General features: G+C 41.9%; 1 protein-coding gene across 1 annotated transcript; it reads right to left on the bottom strand.

Annotated features, from left to right (window-relative positions):
* Positions 1 to 18,608: 18,608 nt before the first annotated feature.
* LOC131904992 (interferon alpha-12-like) lies at positions 18,609 to 19,181 on the bottom strand. The gene has a single exon (XM_059255962.1). The coding sequence runs from the start codon at positions 19,179 to 19,181 to the stop codon at positions 18,609 to 18,611; it is 573 nt and encodes a 190-aa protein (XP_059111945.1).
* Between the last annotated feature and the right edge of the window lie 2,025 nt (positions 19,182 to 21,206).

A 21,206-nucleotide genomic window follows, 5' to 3' on the forward strand; every position in this document is an offset into this window, starting at 1 on the left:
CAGTATTCATCTTTTTACTCCAAAGGGCAATTTTTAAATTTTGTTAATTGCCCCGCCCCTACAATAGTCACATATAAAGCTGATCAGAATAACAGCACACATGCATTTGAATACTTTTTTATGACATTGGTAAACCTTGACACCGTGTCCCAGTAGATGGTCCTGCGGGGCCCCAACTTGCATTGGGCAGTCAGGTTCTTGGCATACTCGTCATTAAATCGTGTGTGCGGATGTGATAACAGAAACAATGCAGAGGAGACTTTGGAAATTTTATCCTACACAAACATTGGAGGGGTGCGAAAAGAAATCTTCTGAGAATAAAATTTCCAGAATATCGGAAATTGACCAAAGTTTGCTTCGGGAAGCATTTATTTGAGAAGGACACCTGAATGTCAGGAAGCATAGAGAGGGCTGTGGTGTTTTAGCTGGCACTGGTCTGGCATGTGTTTTCAACTAATCAACAGCCTTAAAAAGTGAATCCCTCATTCCTGGTACCAGTAGGAAGTGAGTGAAGCTACAGTGCTTGTTTTCAAGTCTCGTCAGCAAAGGTTGTTCTCATGTTATGCGGCTGTAACGATCCTCACTTGCTTGTTAACTGTTTTTGTTTTTTTGAGGCAGAGTCTCTCTCTCTGAACCTGTAGATCATTAATTTGGTAGACTGGCTGGCCAGTGAGCTCTAGGAATCTGTCCATCTCTGCCACAGGCTGTGAGTGCAGACATCTTCTGCTGTGCCTGGCTTTTATACGGGTCCCAAGAAACCAAACTCAGATCCTCACACTTGTACAGTCGGGACTCTACTGACTGAGCCGTCTTCCCAGCGCTTGCTTTAACTACCTAATGCATCTAAAAACAACAACAACAACAACGCCCTCCGTCCTTATATTTGTCTACAATTAAATCATTAGTCATACTCTTTTAGTAATAGTAACATTTGCTGGTAGCATATGTATACATTGAATTAATGGATTATTTACATAATATCCTTCAAGAATTAAAAGTGGGCAGGCAAAGAGTTTCTGGAGTCTTGATGTTGTAGGGCTGGAGACTGGAAAAACAGTAGCAGCACTTCCTTTTTCAACCATAATATAAAGAGAAAGAAAGGAAAATGGTGATCTCACAGCAGGTGCTTTATGAGGATGGTCGGTTAAAAAGTGGAACTAGGCCGGGCGGTGGTGGCGCATGCCTTTAATCCCAGAACTCGGGAGGCAGAGCCAGGTGGATCTCTGTGAGTTCGAGGCCAGCCTGGTCTCCAAAAGGAGTTCCAGGAAAGGCGCAAAGCTACACAGAGAAACCCTGTCTTGAAAAACCAAAAAATAAATAAATAAATAAATAAATAAATAAATAAATAAATAAACAAATAAAAAATAAAAAGTGGAACTAGATTTTCTTTCCAAGGTGCCCTGGGTATTTACTTATTCATTACAGATGTGTGTTTATATGTATGTGGGGCCACAGTGTGTGTGTGTGTGTGTGTGTGTGTGTGTGTGTGTGGTGTGTGTGAGTATGTGTGGTGTGTGTGTGTGGTGTGTGTGTGCGGTGTGTGTGTGTGTGTGTGTATGTGTGGTGTGTGTATTAATATTTATCATAGAAACAGCTAAACCATCCAAGAATCCAACAGAAACATAATCAAAGAACAAAGACACAGTTTAAAAAAAGCAGAAATGTGCTGGGTGGTGGTGGCCCACACTTTCAATCTCAGCACTCGGGAGGCAGAGGCAGGCGGATCTCTGTGAGTTCGAGGCCAGCCTGGGCTGCAGAGTGAGTTCCAGGAAAGGTGCAAAGCTACACAGAGAAACCCTGTCTCGAAAAACAAAAAACAAAAAACAAAAAACAAAAAACAAACAAACAAACAAAAAAGCCGAAATGCCTGCAAGTGAACAGAAAAGGTATAACAAAGACAGCAGCAACCTCCTTGATGGGCCATGCATGATTTAAAGAAGTGAAAATATGGTGAACTCAAAGAGAAAGCTTGCTTGGCGGTGTTTTGGGTACTTATGGACAGTAAATAGAAGTGTAAGATTTTTGAAAGGTGATTAATTTGGGAAAATTAATCCAAATCTTTAAACCAAAGGTTTGATTGTTGCAGCAACATTATTTCATCAGGGTTAAATGAAGCAAAATCATTGTGTAAAAAATGTTATGGCTAAGAAATCTTTAAGTAAATGACTGTTCCTTTGTATTACAGAATTGTGCAGCCATTCGATTCAAAGTGGTAAATCATTACGACCTTCCATGCATTTAAGCCAAGTGAAGGAGAATGAATATCTTTGTGAAAATATAACCGACGGCAGCCAAGCAGTGGGATTGGAGAGAATAAAGGGTGCAAGTGAGACTTTCACCTCCCCCTTCACTTCCATCCTTCCACTCTTAAATATATGTTCAGAATTAGTCATGCACTTTCATCTAGGATGTGATCAGAATAAGCCAGGTGGAAGGGTGACGTGGACATGCCTTGACCGATTCTACAGTATAAGTTCATCTGCATCTTCATTAATACTTTTCTAAATATTTATTATATTTATTTATTTTTGTTGAGGCAGGGCTTCACTAGATAGCCCTGGCTGGCATGGATCTCTCTATGTAGACCATGTTGGTCTTGAACTCAGACATCCTCCTGCTTCAACTTCCCAAATGCTGGTATTAAATACATGTGCCGCAACTCCCTGCCCCATTTTGTGTTATTTTTTAAAGTGGACATAATTTGATCAGAAATGTATGAGGTGAGTGACATCAGCAAAATAGCAGGAAAAGAGGTGTCTGTCCTGTTGCCATCACTATACAGCAGCAATAATTTGGCCACCATCCACGGACAAAGTGCCCTCGTGAGAGGACACAGATCCTGGAAGAGACTGTCCAGAAAAGCACATGAGTAAAGAAATCACTCACTTCTTGTCAGAGAGCAGGATCATTGATCATGCCCTAGAACAGTTACAACTCCATGAGACAGCCACATACCCTTATGGCCTTAGCTACAACTCCCTGAGACAGCCACATACCCTTATGGGCTTAGTTACAACCCCTGAGACAGCCACATACTCTTATGGGCTTAGTTACAACTCTTGAGATTGCCACACATCCCTATGAGCTTAGTTACAACCCCTGAGGCAGCCATATACCCCTGTAGACTTATTTATAACCCTTGAAATAGCCTCATACCTCTGTGAACTTGGCCAAAGCTCCATTAGGCATTGGCCTGCCATAAACATAATCTTCCATGGAATACAAGAGAAAAACACGGCTATTTGTGCTTTGGGCAGTGGCTGGCTGAACTCAGTCCCAGCTGTGGACTCTAAGTTGATCAGTGACCTCACTCTAGTTCTTCTTAGCTGTGGACTGGAAGTGATCTTCCTCATTTGGGACCTATAGTAAGAGACCCATTCACACCCCTGTGGATTCCTACCATAGATCTTCCCTCTCAGCTGTGGTATGGAACAGTCCTATCTACCGAGAAAAGAGGATAGATACTCTTCTATGCCTCTGAAGGTGTGTCTACTGACCTCAGGTCAACTGCAGATCCTGAAATGGCCCTGTGACCCAGTCTCAGCCATGCTCATCTGTGATCTGGGACTACTACCGCCTATGTAGGGAGAGGTCTAGTACTAGTTGTTTGAAAGCAACCAATTAGAGGAAATAAAGGTGTTAAAATGAGAGAAGAAAACACAAGAAACTGTGGTACCCTATCAAACACACGGATATACAATTATGGGGATACTAGAAGTTTCAAGGGATAAGAGCAGGATACAGTTATGTGCCGTGCCATGACATTTTGGTTAATAACAAACCACATACATGATGGTGCTGTCATAGGGTATAATGGAGCTGAAAAATTCATATTATCTATTGAATACCTAGCTGAAGAAGAGATAAGAGAAAAGCAAATGGCAGAAGAGAGAGACCTGCCAATTTCCTTAAAAAGTTTAGGCACATACAATGATAATATACTTCCCATTTGAAAAACATCTTGAATATTTTCACTGTGAAAAAAATGCTAAATGTCTCAGGACACATTTTTCTGATTTAAACATTGCACAATGTAGACATATATGAAGACATCACATGGTACCCCATAATGTGGACAATTTTCAATGTGTCAATTCCAAAAACGTTTGAAATCATGACCTCAGCACTGACAGGATTCCTTGGATGGAGAGGAATGCTCATGGAGCCATATCTGCTTAGAGTGAATCCGTGAAGAAAATCAGAAGATCTCAAGCAAACACTGCGACAGCCTTCTGGAGGGAGTGACCATTCCTCCTGAAGAGCTGCAGGTGCCTTCTTCAGGAGGACTCCAGAGGAGGCACTGTGTCACAGGAGATGACTGCCCATGTGGATCACTGCCTCAGAACTTCCAGTGGGCCAGGATGGTGTGTGTGTGTGTGTGTGTCTGAGGGGGTGACCATCCTGATCATGTGTCTGAGTTCTTAATAAAAATTTTGAAAAGTTAAAAAAATTTAAATCTTGAAACTGGAAAAAAAGCTAATAGGAGAAATATATGGAGAAAATTTTTTGTATTTTGTGTTTCTTTTAATCTAAGTATTATTAAAAGATTTTAAAAGTTTTAAAAATGTTTATGAAGTAAAAATGATATAGTAAACTAAGCTGCTTTATTTCTAAATGTAATGAACTGTTTTAAAAAAATTAATGTAGCTTCCATCTCCAGTGTTGTGAAGTTTTAGGAGCACACAGTGACATCCTGGACCTTGGCATCCACTCAGCCTCACTGTTTCAGAGCGACTGTGTTACTGAATGGCTAGTTCACGGGAAACACCTTTCGCACTGTACTAGTTGACATTTTATACTTATATTTACTGTAATTTTCTATTTGAAGTATGTTTAAGTGGCCTAAGTACCTACCATTATACTACATTATACTACAATTTCCTTCAGTCTTCAGGCAGGCATTCTGTCCTGGTTTATAGCCAGGACTGAGAGGCCACTTCATGTATCCTCAGTGTGTAGTGGGTTATAAGATCTAGGTTTGTGTAAGTATACTCTGTGATGTTTCGAACAATGACAAAGTCACCAAAGTATGCATCCTATGGGTTATTCCCATGCTTCGGTGAACCATCACTCTGGGGCACACACTTAAACTGTCTTGAAAGCAACTGTCTTCTTGAGAGTAAACACTTATCTCACATCAGGCAAGTGCCACAAGCTACCAGAGTACTTTTCAACAAAACTTCAAATTCCAGCAAAGACTGGGAGGACACACTTGAGGTTTCAAAAGAAAGAACAAGCAAGATAAGAATTCGATATCTGGCCAAGGTGTCCTTCATAAGGAACAGAGATAATGAACGGTATTCCAAGCAAGCAAAAGCTGATGGAATCCTTACTATGGGAACAGCCTGAGAGGGAATACTAACCAGGATTTTTCAAGTTGAAATAGAAGGGTGCTGAATAACAATGTAATAACATATGAAAATTTAAAGCTTACCAATAAGTGCAACAGTAAATACATATCCCAAGTCAAGATACTTTTTAATCATAAGTTAAAGCGTGAATCACTTTGAAGTCTAGTTAAAATGTTAAAAGTTAAGTCTAGTAAAAACAACTCTGGCTGTAGTCATTAGTCAGTTGACATACAGTATAAATAGAAGTAAAATATAGCATCAAGAGCATAACTTGGGGCTTAACGTAAAAGCAGGGAATCATTATAGACGTTTTACATAAGCCTTATGGTAACCAGAAAGAAAAAAAAAAGTGGAAAAGATGCAAAGGAGAAAGAGAAATACCACAAAGCATAAGCAGAGAGCACCACCACCACAAAGGATGCAGTACAGCTGGAAGAAAGGAATTGTTAGAACCATTAACTAAATGACAATAGGAAGCCCTAGCTCTGAAAATAAAAAAGGTTAAAATTTTCAATCTACTGATAACAGCACTGAATGGACTTAAAAAATACAAAACAAGATGTATCAATTTGTAGGACACTTACACAATGGAATATCACTTAGCCATTAAAAATGAAATAATAAAATTTTCATGCATATCAATGGAACTAGAAAAAAATCATTCTGAGTGAGGTAACCCAGACCCAGAAAGATAAATATCCCCTTATTAGATATTAGCTGTTAAATCAATGATAATGAAGCTATTACAATCTGTAGAACTACAGAGGACAGTATATAAATGAGGGATTTGGGGAACACATAAATAGAATAGATAGTTATGGTTGGATGGGGTGGGGCTGGAATGGAAGGACCAAGTGGGGGAGGGGGAGGAAAGGGGAATGAGGGAGGGGGTGCAGGGAGAAGACAGCTAAAATTAAGGCCATTTGATGGAGAGTATGGAAACTTAATGCAGTAGAAGCTTCCTAAAATATATACATGCTGTGGGATGTTCTGTATGTCAAATGTGTTGCTCTGATTGGTTAGTAAATAAAACACTGATTGGCCAGTAGCCAGGCAGGAAGTATAGGCGGGACAAGCAGAGAAGAGAATTCTGGGAAGTGGAAGGCTGAGTCAGAGAGACACTGCCAGCCACCGCCATGACAAGCCGCATGTGAAGATCCCGGTAAGCCACGAGCCATGTGGCAAGGTATAGATTTATAGAAATGGATTAATTTAAGCTGTAAGAACAGTTAGCAAGAAGCCTGCCACGGCCATACAGTTTGTAACCAATATAAGTCTCTGTGTTTACTTGGTCGGGTCTGAGCGGCTGTGGGACTGGCGGGTGAGAGAGATTTGCTCTGACCGTGGGCCAGGCAGGAAAACTCTAGCTACATATACATATATGAAGGCAACCTAAATGAAACCTCCAAATAATGGGGGAGCCAGAACCCCAAGTGGCCATCTCTTGTTCCAAATGAAGTTTCCAATACTGGGAATGGATTACATCTAATTGGGTTGTTGGCCAAAGAGGAACCCCAAACAACCCAGGCTGTTGCCAAGACTAGAGGTGGTTCTCCATAAACTTACGGCAAGTCCCACTGCTGAAAACACACGTGCACATCTCACTGAACATGAGGAAGTCGAGCTGGTGACTACAGAGAGCCTTCACCCATACATGTCAGTGTCTTTGGTACAGGAAAGGATTATGTGTGCTGGCAAAGGAAAAAGATAAAACACCAACCCAGCTACAAACCCTTGGATCTACAATGATGTCCTGCCTGCAAGATATGCTAGTACAATGGAGGCACAAAGCTTGTGGGAGTAATCAACCAATATCTGACATGACTTATGGCCCACTCCACGAGATGCAACCTCTACCTCACGCTGCTGGGGTGACAACCTAAAACTAAATAGCTCAGGGACCTAGAGTAAAACCAGATACTACTGTTCTGTTAAAAGAATGAAGCAAGAAAATGACTCCTAATGACATTCTGCTATACTATATATAATATATATTATATAGTCTTGGAACACTCAGCTCTAAATGGAATTTCAGCATCAAATCCCTACCCTCAGGCTTCAGGGAACCTCTTGGAAGAAGAAATGGAAATAATATAAGAGCCAGAGGAGATGGAGGGCACCAAGGAAACAGGGCCCTCTAAGTCAACGGGATCAATGCTCACATGAACGCACAGAGACTGGAGCAGCATCCACAGAGCCTGCACAGGTCTGCCCCAGATGAGGTCCTAGAGCGATGTGAGTTGTATTTTCACACTTATGGGAAAGTCGGGCGTGATGCGATATTTGGAATGAACTGTGACGCTGAATTTACTCTCTCTTTTTCTTTTTTTTCAATTATTAAGAAATTTTCTGTTCGTTTTACATACCAACCACAGGTGCCCCTCTCCTCCCGCCCCCCCAACTTTCTCCCAACCCCCCCCCCCCCATTCCCACCTCCTCCTTTCATTTAACATTCTACCAGACACGAGGCTTCCCTAGAGTTACCACTGCAGCCCTCAGGGGTCTGTCCCACGGCGTGGATAAGGGGTGGCAGGAGGTGTGACCTCACAGCAGGCAAGAGGCACAAAACCCTATTCTTTCCTTTCTCCCTACAGCTGCTCACTGCCCAAAGAAGACATATGCTGCCTGAAGCTGGAGACATGATCTTTTCTGAAACAATATAATCTCACAGAAGAGTGATATTCTAGCAGTGGGTCAACTTTGGAGGCAAACCCAGGGAAAGACTCTGACACTCTTGCACGTGTCCATCCCAGGATGTGGGCTCGGTGCCGAACGCGTGGCCAGCAGGGGGCGCGCACCCACGCACTGCTTAGCGAACCCTGCAAACCCCGTGGTTTCCTTTCACTTTCAGATCCAGCACGTCATTCTGACTGGGCATTCCCTCCACCCCCAAAATATTCCATGAGGCACAAATTCAAACCTTCTTAGAGTAGTTTTGTAAAACTTTTGTTTTTCATTCCTCATAGAGACAGGAAGCTAAAACCTCAAAGGGAAGCCAAAAACAGCTGCAGGAATGAGGGAGAGTGGAGGCAGGGAAGTTACTGTGGCAGGGGAATGGATTCTGTGAGGCTGGAGGAGCGGAGCGGAGGAACTGCGGCCCTGTGACAGAGGGGCCCTGTTCTGTCTTTTCTAGGACTTGTTCCAAAGGTCCACGGACTTTCTCTTTCGGACAAGCAGAACAGACTGCGATGCTCCATCAAGAAGCACTGTTCTGAAGTATCTCTGAAGAACTCAATAGAAGGGACACTGACCGCTAACGTTTCTAAGAATGTGTGTGTTGGTTTAATGTAAGTCCAGTGGATATTCCAGCCCAGTTCACACTTGAGAAACTTAGTTCCAAGGGAGTGAGGAGAGCCACCCCGGAACACACTTATGAACCCCACAGAGTGGAGGTTTGATGAAAAATATTAGGATGTGGGTTGAGTGATTCCTAAACTTCCTAACTGTGGATTTCTGGAGATTTGGTTTGTTTGGATTTGGGTTTTTGGGACAAGGTCATCCTACGTGTCCTGGCGGGCCTTGAACTCTAGTCAGTCTGCCTGCTTCAGCCTCTGGAGCGCTGGATTTAAGTCTGAATTTATATGGTTATTAAGTTATTTCTCTTGGTAATTTTATTTACCAATGATCGCTGTTATATAGCATGCACTTTCACTCGTTTTGACCATGCATCTCATTCCTCGATATATCTTACAATTAGCCAGGTGGAACAGCCAATGATAAAATAAAGCTCCCTACTGCACACCGGTTCTAAAGTTACAGTGTGAAAAATGGTGTCTTAGTTCAGGTTACCATTGCTATCATGAAACAACATGACCAAAAGGAACTTGGGCAGGAAAGAGTTTATCTGCTTACATATCCTGAATCCATTGAGGGAGCAGAAGGCAGGAACTCAAAGAAGCAGGAACCTGGAGACAGGAACTGATGCAGGCCATGGAGGAGTGTGGCTTACTGACTTGATGCTCGCAGCTGGATTAGCCTGATTTCTTAGAGAGCCCAGTTCAGCCAGCTCAAAGGTATTCCCCGATGCCACTGCCTGCATGAGCCGGCTTTTGGGAGCCTAGTGCCTATGGTGAGACACTCTGAGCAGCCTTGGCTCAGGTAGGAGGGGCTTGGACCTGCCTCAGCTGAATGTACCAGGCTCTGCTGAATGTACCAGGCTTTGCTGACTCCCCATAGGAGACCTTGCCTTGGAGGAGGTGGGAATGGGGGGTGGATTAGGGGGAGAAGGCTGGAGGGCGGGAGGAGGGAGGACAGGGGAATCTGTGGTTGGTATGTAAAATGAATAGAAAATCTCTTAATTAAAAAAAAAAGATGGAGAAAGCCAAAACAAACAAACAAAACAAAAACAACAACAACAAAAAGGTATTCCCACCCACAATGGGCCAAACCCTCCCCAATCCACCAACAATTAGGGAAATGCCCTACAGGCTTGCCAGTCTACAGCCCAATCTTATGGAGACTTTTTTTTTTTCAGTCAAGGTTCCTTCCCCTCAGAGGACTCTAGCTTGTGTCAAGGTGACATAAAACTAGCCAGGATAAATGGTATTAAAAGAGTAGAAAAGTAATTTTTGACATTAGTCGGCTTAAATTATTAGACACTTTCAAAGATGAGCAGTAAGTTAGCAGAGAGAATGTCTACTAACCACACTAAAAAATAAGATAATGTAGAAAATGCCATATTAGCAGGAAAGCTGTACCAGAGATTACTAAGAAGTGGAAAAAAATGTTCAAAAGGTTCCAAGAATTGCCCAACATTAACAGAAAGCAATTTAGTTTCTTCTATCATAGACAGAAAATCCTGACGGAATACAGAATTGAATGCTGAAACACCTTTACAAGGGAAGATACCAAATGTAATTCAAGTCAGAAAGAAATAAGATTAGGGAGAGGCAGTCCTCTGATCTAGACATTCCATCATCAAAAGAAGAAACAAATGGGAACCACACAACTCTTAGAACAGAGATAAAGTTAAACAACAACAACAACAAAAACCAGACATCAGTCAAAACACTGCTAGTTTTCAGAGAATTTATATAGCAATGATTAAAAATTACAGTCATAAATAAATAATGTGAAGGACCAACACAAAGTCTAGATTAATTAATAAAAGAATGTGACTGTAATGTTTAAATTGAGAACTGAAATAGAGAGGGAAGTATTTATTGAAGCTTATTATAAAACAATATTAATTAGAGTATCAACAAATTAACTATACTTGTAACAGGCTTTCTTTTGGGCCACCAACCAGCTCCCAAATCATGACACAGAAACTTCTTATTAGTTATGAATGCTCGGCCTTATCTTATGCTTCTCCCACTAGCTCTTATAACTTAAAGTAACCTGTTTCTCTTCATCTAAGTTTTGCCTCAGGGCTTTTTACCTTTCCTTCATTCTGTATGTCCTACTCCATGTCTGGCTGATTGGTCTATTGGCCAAGGTGTAGTTTGCTCATCTGGTATTACCTTCTACTTCATACTGAGGTTAAAATTAAACCAAAGGAAGTCAAAGAAGGGGTGGCAGTGTTTTTTTGTGTTTGTTTTGTGTGTGTTTACTTCTATGCTTTTTAAGACATAAGATTTTGGTTTGAGACAAAGGCTCACTATGTTGCCCAGGCTGGCCATGAACTCACAATTCTCCTGCCTTGGTCTTCCAGGTATTGAGATATGGGCATGCACTTCCAAATTTAGCTAAGATAAGAGAGTTTTAAATTTCTCATTTCTACTTCTCTAGAAAGTAAAACTCCATAGCTGTTTGTTGACAAAAGTGAGTCCAAATGTCATAAAAGTGGAAGAGAAGTTACTTCTCCTTGAAAAATGTACAAGCATTAGAAGAAGGGAAAAGCAGGCGGGGGAAGCATGGCTATTTGAGAGGAAAAGAAGGAAAGCCAGTGCTGACAGGTATGGATGTGGGGAGATGCCTGTGTCTGTGACAGGAACAAAGAAGAGTCACTTCAGGGTCAGTTATCAGTCCCAGCCTTGTAAGACCTGCCACCTGATGCTCTTCGGTTTAATCTAGATGTGATCTGCTCTGGGGACAGAAGGGAGGAGTCAAAACAACCACCTCACAGAAGACTGACAACCTGACCCCAGTTACTAGAACTAATCAGGCAGGAGAAAGGGAATAAACCCACTCACCGAATTGTCCATTCAGGCAATGAAAACACTATCTTGGGAAGAATAGAATTAGGAGAAAGAAAATCTAATGTCCCTAAATAATTTACTCTCTTTAAAAAAATGTATTTATTCTTCTCTCATATAATATATATTCCAACCTGCAGTTTCCCCTTCCTCCACTCCTCCTAGTTTCCCCCTCCCCTCTTCTCCAGACCTACTTCCCCCACCTCATCTCCCCCCAGAAAAGAGCAGGCCTCCAGGGGCATCAACCAAACATAGGCATAACAAGATACAATATGATCAGGCACAAACTCTGACATCAGAGCTGAGCAAGGCAACCCCTTAAGAGGAAAAGGGTCCTGAGAGCAGGCAAGAGAGTCAGAGACACCCCACTCCTACTGTCTGGAGTCCCCACAAAACACCAAGCCAACAGCCATAACATATATGCAGAAGACCTAGTGCAGGCCCATGGAGGCTCCTTCATGATTGCTGCTTTAGTCTCTGTGAGTCCACATGAGCCCTGCTTAGTCAATTCTCTCCCAGTGTCCTCGACCCCTCTGGTTCCCAAAATTCCTCCTCCTCCTCCTCCTCTTAATTTACTCTTAACCTGGAAAATAACGATGCTTTTTTAAAAATGATAATAGAAAAATGTATTTTAGATTCGTTGTGGGTCATCTCTGGTCTCAAATTCTTGAGAAGGTTTATATAATAATATTCTTAGCAACGCTATTGTGGATATTCTTTATTCTTGGAGAATTTCATTCATGCATATAATGTATTTTGATCATATTCACCCCCTATTTCCCCCTTCAAATCCTCCTGGATCCTCCCCTCCATGTACCCTTCACAACTTCATATCTTCTATTGATTTGGCAACCCACTGCTGCCCATATAGGCTTGGGTGTGGGGCCACACACATGCAAGGGACCACACATCTAAAGAAAACTGACCTTTCTCTAGATTCATTATAAATAGCTTCTTAGCTAAACCTGGAGCACATGTGCCTCTCACCCATGCAAATTTTTTTGTTTGATTTTGTGCAGCTTTTGTGCAGACACCTCAGCTGCTGTGAGTTCATGAATTCAACATTCCTGCTATATCCAGAAAACACTGTCCTGCCTCAGTCCTCTTTGACTTCTGGCTCTTACACTCTTTCTGCCCCCTCTTCAGAGATGCTCCCTGAGACTTGCAGGGAAGGTGTGATAGGCAGATGGCCCATTAATGGCTGAGCATTCTACTGGACGTTTATTCTCTGCATTTTGACCAGTTGTGAGTTGATGTATTAACTGCCATCCACCACACAAAGATGCTTCTATGATGCAAGCTGAGGCCTGCACTAATCTATCGGTAGAGATACAAATTCAGAAGTGCCTTAGTTACTTCTATATTGCTGTGCCTAAAACACCAGAACCTAAAGCAACTTACAGAGAGAAGACCTTATTTTGGCTATGTTTCCCAAGGGATATGAATTCATCATGATGGGTAGCATGTCAGCAAGGGGCAGGCATGATGACAGGAGCAGGAAGCTGAGAGTTTACACCATTTACCTTATTGTGAAGAAGAGAGAGCAAACTGAAAGTGATCGACAACTCAAGAGGAAGTATCCCATACCAGGCATTGGACAGTTTTTTTTTTTTTTTTGACAGTGTCTTACTATGTAAGCATGGCTGGCCTGGGACTCATTATATAGAACAGGTTTGCTTGAATTCACAGATATTTGCCTGCCGCTGCTTTCTGAATGTTGGGATTAAGGGCATGCATCATCATGCTTGGCTATACTGTGCTTTTTAATTGGCAACCTATGGCTTCTGGGAAAATAATTAATTCTTATGTTAGATAATTCTATTTAAACTTTTTATATAAACGCACACACTCATGCACACATGCACGCGAGCACACACACACAGTTGCATACACATCAATAATAAATAAGAAAAATTTAAAGATGTAAATTTGGTTCTACACAGTTATCTGAAATTAAAATATGGTCATTGCCAAGATGCTAGCTTGCCTGTCTGCATTCACACACACACACACACACACACACACACACACACACACACACACACACACAGAGTCACTCAGTGTTTTCCCCCCCTCTGATCCCACACTGCATGCTTATCTCTCATGTATGTCAAAGGTCACACTGCTTAGGCAACATGGCCCTAACCAGGCTCCATGACTGTCTGAGGTATTGAAATTGCTCTCCAGAGCTGTTGTGTTGTATATGCTAGGTTTACACAAAATCACAGCATGGAGAGGTTGTGGAGAGTATCTTGGGCTCCACTAGGGTTCTCTTTATGAAATAAGAAATTAGACTGTCTGTCTGTCTGTCTGTCTGTCTGTCTCTCTCTCCTGTGTGTGTGTGTGTGTGTGTGTGTGTGTGTGTGTGTGTGTATTTGGATGTGCTTGCCTGTGCCTGTGCATGTGGAATCCAGAGGCTGATGTCAGGAACCCTCCTCCATAATTCTCTGCCTAGTTCCTCCCTGACAGTGACATACTCTCCTTGAAGCTCACTTATTTGGCTAGGCTACTGACCAGATACCATTGAGGTGGACTGTCTCCCTTAGTTACTATGGTTCCATGTCCTGCTCTGCATCACTGGGTGCTGGCCACTGCAACTCAGGAATCAGCTGGCACAGAGGACTTCTGGGGCCTTGTTCACACTCTCTCAGTCATGGAGCTTGACGGACTTGGCTATCTCCAGTAAACAGGGGGTGACTGTGCATGACTATCACTTCATAGACAGCTATGTGATGGTGCCTAACTTTTAGGGCCATTCTCACATGGACCAGACAGACGTACCTGTGTGGCTGAGGATGTGTTGAATAAAGTCTGGCTTTGTGTGCGGGATAGATAGCTCAGCACTTACTCTCCTCATCCCAGGCTCCTGTAGCAGTCCTTCCATTCCTTTCTCTTAGTTCACCAATTTTGTTGTATAAAAGCGAGTTATTAAATCTAAGATGTGAAACACATATGGCTATACATATTTTCTGGGCAAGGTGATAGTATGGAACTGCTTCCTGGCATTTTTTCCATTGTATAAATATAACGATGATAAAAATTACCTTAAAAATAAGCACCAAGGAAAGATGTGTAGAGTCATACTGGAAAGACGTTAAGCAATCACACAGAGAGCCTGGTTCATCCAATTATTACACTCCCTGACAAAGTTTTCTTTAATTACAAGATCTGCAGATCACCTTGGTATTGCTTGATTTTCCCTAAGTACACACGCCACAGTGTCTGTCCCTGAAATATCCAAAAGTCCTTTAGCTATTCCTGTGTTCCCACTGAGGACTCTGACAGGGCAATATTCATGTGAGCATGTTCCTCATCCAAAGTGACAGTGACAACTTTCTCCTGATCAAGGAGTCAAGAGGCAGGACCCGACAGCAGGGGGAGATTTGCAGTTGATAGGTTACTCTTAAGAAGAAGTTTATGAACCTCTAGGTCTTCCTTGGCACTTGTACCTACAGATGGGCATTGTCTTTCTCTCTCCAAGTGTCCTGCAGAACCCAAAGGGGCTGATGGGTCAAGACGTTCTGGGCTGTCGAGCTGTGACCATGCAAAACACAGATGTTGCTCCAGTAGGAATAAGAACCAGTTTATTCTGCACCAATTGAGTGACTGTAACATGGTTTGTAACACAGATTCACGTTGCCCCATGTAACATGATCTATCGTGGAGAGGTTATCTGGACTTTTGAAGTCACCCATCAACCAACAGTCATAAGTCAGTGCAATTACCAAGCCCATTGTTGCTCATCTCAGTATGCAGAGAAGCAGGTGGAGAATCTCCTTTGAGTGTTCAGACATTATTTTACAGCATTCCTACCTGGGGTATGGTTTTCTCAGTTTCATGACACATTCTAAATGCTTTACCTACTGGTCAAAATGATGTGAGGTCAGATACAGAGCTTGGTTGTAAATAGCAACTAAGGGGACTACACACAGACTCCTCCTCCAGAGAACTTCCCCTAGAGAAGACTAGAGGGGAAAAAACCCTTAGTAAGTGTTTTGTGTATGTTGAGCTATCCATTGTCCAGAAGACATGACCTATGTGGACCTGGGAGGGTGCTCCCTCCCTCAGATAAAAAGTGAAGGGAATTGAGTCTTCTAAACTGATGTCAGTTCTTCTGGGGGAAAGGCCCATTTTAGCTGTGGAGAAAACTCTTCTAGGAAACAGATTTCTACAGAAAACATGCCAGAGTTACCATCTTCTTTTGATGGCAATTCTCAGTAGGGAGCTCTCTTCCTCTCTAAATGTTTTCTAACATGGCAGATTATTCTCTCTCTCTCTCTCTCTCATTTTTTTTGCCACAGTCATGATTAGGTCATTAGAAAAAACATTCTCTCATTTCCAAAAATATGAGGAAGTTCTCTCACATGAGGGCTTCTTACAAACCTTGAATTGTGTCATTTTTGGTTTCAAATGGTGGTTATGCATTTTCAGGGAAAATTAGCAGCTAGAAGTTAAGATGTAATACAAATCAATTGTACACTGAGCAGAGCTGGTTGATGAGGAGCACACACTGTGGTTTTCCACAAAGGGAGGAGGAAACCCAGGCATTGAGGCTTAAAGATGGGATCTGGGGAAGTAGGGAGGTACTAGGAGTGTATCAGAAAGAAAGCTGTGTGCACATATATGTACATTATTATATATAGCATGTGCTGCTATTAAACTGTTCATCATGTGTAATAAATATGTTTATATATACTTCCCCTTCAGTGTTGGGCTAGGACACTGATCCCTCTATAAAGTATTTGTAAACCATCAATTCCTTACTGATTTCAGTGGCTAATCTTCAGTTCTACACTTGATCTTAGCCAAAAGGCCAAGAAGCGATTAATCTTCAGTTCTAATGTGTTTAATTGTAGAGGGGTTCAGGCTATTTTAAAAGACAGCGAAGGCTTTCAGTACTTCAACTGTCTGTACTTCACCATTCACTCTTCCTGTCTTTTCTTGAGGTGTTGATTTGATGATAGAAGTCTCCACATCTGCTTTATTCTATTTTCTACTTTCCTAGGAAGAAAACCCTGATGTTGGTTTGTGACAATGAACTAAAAGATTATGATGTCATTGGAAATAAAAGCTCAAGAAAGGAACCGCCGTGTCATCCAAATGAGACAGCAATATCGACAAGAATAGCTACTAAGATTCAGTGGGAAAGATCTATGTTGAATAAATACAATGATGTTGTGAAAGTGACTCTATATCCAAGGGATCTTCAGGTTCAATGCAATCTGTCTTAGTAAAGGTTTCTATTGCTGTGAAGAGACAAAATGACCACAGCAACTCTTATAAAGGAAAACATTTAATTGGGGCTGGCTTACAGTTTCAGAGGTGTATTCTGTTATCTTCATGGTGGGAAACATGGCAGCAGTCAGACAGACATGGTAGTGGAGAAAGAGCTGAGATTTCTACACCTTGATCCACAGGCAGCAGCAGGAGACTGCCACACAAGGCCTAGCTTGAGCATATAAGACCTCTAAGTCCACCTCCACAGTGACACACTTCGTACAACAAGCCCACACCTACTCCAACAAGGCTGCCCCTCCTAATAGTGCCACTCCCCATGAGTCTATGGGGGCCATTCCTATTAAAACCACCACATAATCCAAATCAAAATTTAAATGGTATTTCTCCCAGAAGTATCACTTTTAAAACACATATGGAACCACAAAGATACCAAAGAATAAAAGCAGTGTTGTGGTGTCACAATATCTGAATTCACATTACAACTATATGTCTAAGAGAGCGTTACTGCAGGATTACTACCCCTTACCACAGAAGCCTCTTGCAGTCAGTGGCAATAAACAGAGACACACAACTGATCCATGAACACAAAATAAAGGGCTGACTTCCTGCCCCGAGGATCATTGCAGAAGAGGGAGCAGAAGAATTGTAAGACCCAGAGGCAGTGGATGATGACCACAGGAAAGCAGTGTTCTCGGACACAACAGGGCAGTTGCACTAATGAACCGAGAGTGGCTGTGACCTAATGGATAAGACCAGGGTGGACAAAATCCCAGCTTGGAAAATGGAGGAGAGTTCCCTTCTAGCTGAGGAACTGTGGCAGCTGATAGCTTCTGAGAGAGAGAGAGTCAGTTGTCCTCAGGGTTGGGGCCCCTCAGAGAGGCTACCTAGGCTCCAGGAGATGGCCATGTGGTGATGCACAGCTAGAAGCAATAAGAGGGAGAAGGATGAAAAGGAAGAAGAGAAGAAAAAGGAGGAAAACCCCGTGAAATTGAGAGAGAATAGTGTTTCAAAGGACTAATTTTAGAGGCATTTCACTTCCCTGGTGGGATTTATTTCAGGGATGTTTCACGAGGCTGTTATGAATGTGGTTGACTTCCTGATTTCTTCTTGGTATATTTGTCTGTGGTATTCAGGCAGGCTAATCATTTTTCTGTGATCTGTTTCTATCACTGTACATAATCTCACTCATATTTGGAACCTGAAACTGTTAACACTCATAGAAGTTGAGAGTAGATGAAAGGTACCAGAGGTCATGGAGGTCAGAGGGATGATTCCTCTGCGGAATATTAGGTCAAAGAAGACTAAGTCACAATAACAAGGACTATGGACAAGATTCTCTGGCTTTCTACCAGACAGTATTCTTGCTATACATACACAAGACTACTAAATACTGGAGAGAAGTAGAGGGAGAGGTTTAAGGTTTGTCTAAACACTATGCAGTGTACACTTGCATCCTGTGCAATTTTTTGAAACTGTGTCCATTTGTATAATTTTTATGGTGTAGATTATTAACTTAAAAAGACTGGAAAAATTCAAAAAGGTTCAGATTTAACAAACAAAACTGTTTTATACAGCCAAATTTAATAGAGTACACAATAATTTAATTGCATATGATCATTTGCTACATTAAAAAATATAAAATTGCAAGAATAACTTAGATAACTTAAAATAAATAGAAAAATAAATACATATGCAGATACACCCAAATAGATGCATCAATAAATACTTATACATATGGACAAAAATTTGCTCTGTTTTGCTGAAACATCTAGGCAGGTTGATTGAATTTATGCCAAAATAAATGAGAGTTTTTATAGGAGAACTTAAGCAGTGAGGTGCGATGTCCTAGCCCAGGAGAGTCCTCTCCACATTGACTCAGGACTTAATTCTTCTTTTCATTCAATCTTGCCAGCAGCTTGGCTGAGGAAGACAGGGCTCTCCTGACTTCTGCTCTGACCACCTCCCAGGCACAGGGGCTGTGTTTCTTCTCCTTCAGGTAGACTGTGATCCTGTGGAAGTAGTTCCTCACAGCCACCAGGGAGTCTTCCTGGCTCAGGGAAGGTTCCTGCACCTCACCCTGCTCCATCAGACAGGCTTGCAGGTCTTTGAGTTGTTGAAAAAGGCCATCACAGAATGTGTCTAGGAGGCTTGTCTCCCAAGCAGCAGATGATTCATCCGAGGTGAAGAGGGTCAGGACCTGCTGGGTCAGCTCCTGCAGGACAGGGATGACTTGGGCCTTCTGGATCTGCTGGGCATCCACCTTCTCCAGAGGGAATGCAAAGTCCATTCTGTCCTTCAGACAGGAGAGAAGGGAGAGTCTCCTCATTTGTGCCAGGAGTGTGAAGGCTCTCTTGTTCCTGAGGTGATGAGTCTGAGGCAGGTCACATCCCAGACAGCAGCTTGACCAGTAGTGCATCAGCACCAGGAATGTCAGCAGAGCACAGGGCCTGGCCATTGTGAATGTGGCAGATGCTGCTGGTCCTCTGGGCTCTGTGGTCTTGAACCTTCCCCTCTAGGATCTCTGAAGTCCCTCCTGGCTGGGTCCATGTGTCTTAAATAAGAGAAAGCACTAGTTTCCATTTTCTGATTGCCCTCCCATTACTTTCCCACATCCTCTTCACTTTCTTTTAGTCATTCTCTGCTTGTGTCTGTTCTTTCTTTAAAGCCATTTCTTGTTTTCATTATTGCTTCCACTTTCACTGCCCTCCTCAAAAAAACTTCTTTAGAGTTTATTCCTAAGAGAAATTGCCATTTATTTTTACAGCACAGATATAGCACACATGTATGAAATTACTCACGTGTAAAGAATGAAAACTTCCATCTAATCATTGTATGGAAAAGTTCTTGAATTTAATGATGCAATTAAATTTTGTGAGTTGTATTTACTTTGTAATATAGATATTTAAATTGTAATGTAAATTTTGTTGCAAATTATTTTTTCTAAGCATACACTAATGAAATATGATGCAATGGTACAAGTAAAAATTTTACATATGTTGATTAAAAGTTAAAAAATTGAGTCACATGCCACGTTTTCTTTATATCCAGGGGAGGCCTGAGGCCTGCCCTTTTCTGAATAAAAAGGGAGGAGGAGTGGATATAGGGCTGGGTTCGAAAGGAGTTGAGGGGAAGGAACTGGGAGGAGAGAACTGAGGGGAAACTCCAGTTTGTAAGAAAAATAAAAAATAGTTTTAAAAGTTGAGTCGCTTCATTCTATTTGTATTAATTTTGTTTAATATTAATTTATAAGAATGAATAAGTTATGTTTTTAGTGTATATTAGGTATTTGTTGTATGATCATTCAGGGGTCATTATGGCAAAGTTGATAAAGAGCTTCCTGATGAAGGTTGACATATTCATGTTGATCGCTGGAACCCATGGTGGAAGTGGAACACTGACTCCTGTAAGTTATACTCTCACTCCACAAGCTTGCTTTGGGAAGAACTTGCTAGGACACTTACACACACACACACACACACACACACACACACACACATTCTCTCTCTCTTTTAGACACACACACACACACACACACACAAGCACGTATGTATACAAACTGTCATAAAATTTATCACACACTGCTCTATTCGAGAAGTTTCAGCTTTATTCTTTACACAATTGTTTCCTCTGTCCTTAAGATGTAAAGGAATTCTGTCCTGGCCTGTGAGTTTCATTAATTGTTTCCTGCTCCATAAGATCATTTTCAAGATGAAGAACAGATGGGGCTTATCTGTGTTACAGCCAGTGTGACTTGGACAATTAACAGAGCTTCTCTGGCATTTCTCTCTTTCCTGAACTCATTTTGTCGTCCATGGGGTTGTGATTTACTGTTCCTCCAAAGGCAGGATCAGTGTAGACAACTGCTTTTCTGTCCACCATTCCTATATCGAGGATTTTTCCACCAATGACAGTTAACTAAAACAGAATGCACACTCTTTCTAGCTGTGTGTGAGTTTAGAGACTATGATCCCTGGTTGCTGCCTTTTTTCTAAGTGCCCTGTGACTTCTTCAGTGGGGTTTGAGTTGACTCACACGCTTTGCTGCACAGTGGGGCAGAGTGTCCTCAGCCCTCTTCTTGTACCCCACTCCTTGAGAGTGCTCACCATATCTTGATGACATCAGCACTCACACACAGTGTGGTGTTTGCTTGTTTTTTAGCGTCATAAATCCTAGAAGATCGCTGCTCTGGTTTTAATGGATTCATAATGAAGCCTTTTGTTTTCAGTGTGAATACATTGCCAGGGATCAGAGTGTGAAGACTCTCAAAATGTCAATAGCAAAAGACCCTGTGGTTTGTAGTGATGTGTAAATGTCCATGTTTGTCCTGAGGATATTTGCGGTTTTTCCAAAAACTAGTTTTGTGATAAATATTTGATCACTGAGTGCTTGCTGTGCCTGAAGTTACGTGTGGTGATATTGTGTTCCCCAAAATATTGTGCACCCTAATAAACATATCTGGGGTCAGAGAACAGAACAGCCA

The sequence above is a fragment of the Peromyscus eremicus genome, chromosome 2 (assembly GCF_949786415.1).
Source record: "Peromyscus eremicus chromosome 2, PerEre_H2_v1, whole genome shotgun sequence".
NCBI classification, from domain to species: domain Eukaryota; kingdom Metazoa; phylum Chordata; class Mammalia; order Rodentia; family Cricetidae; genus Peromyscus; species Peromyscus eremicus.

Bases quoted from the DNA above. Each gene is read 5' to 3' on its own strand.
- LOC131904992 (XM_059255962.1), bottom strand. From the start codon at position 19,181: ATGGCCAGGCCCTGTGCTCTGCTGACATTCCTGGTGCTGATGCACTAC.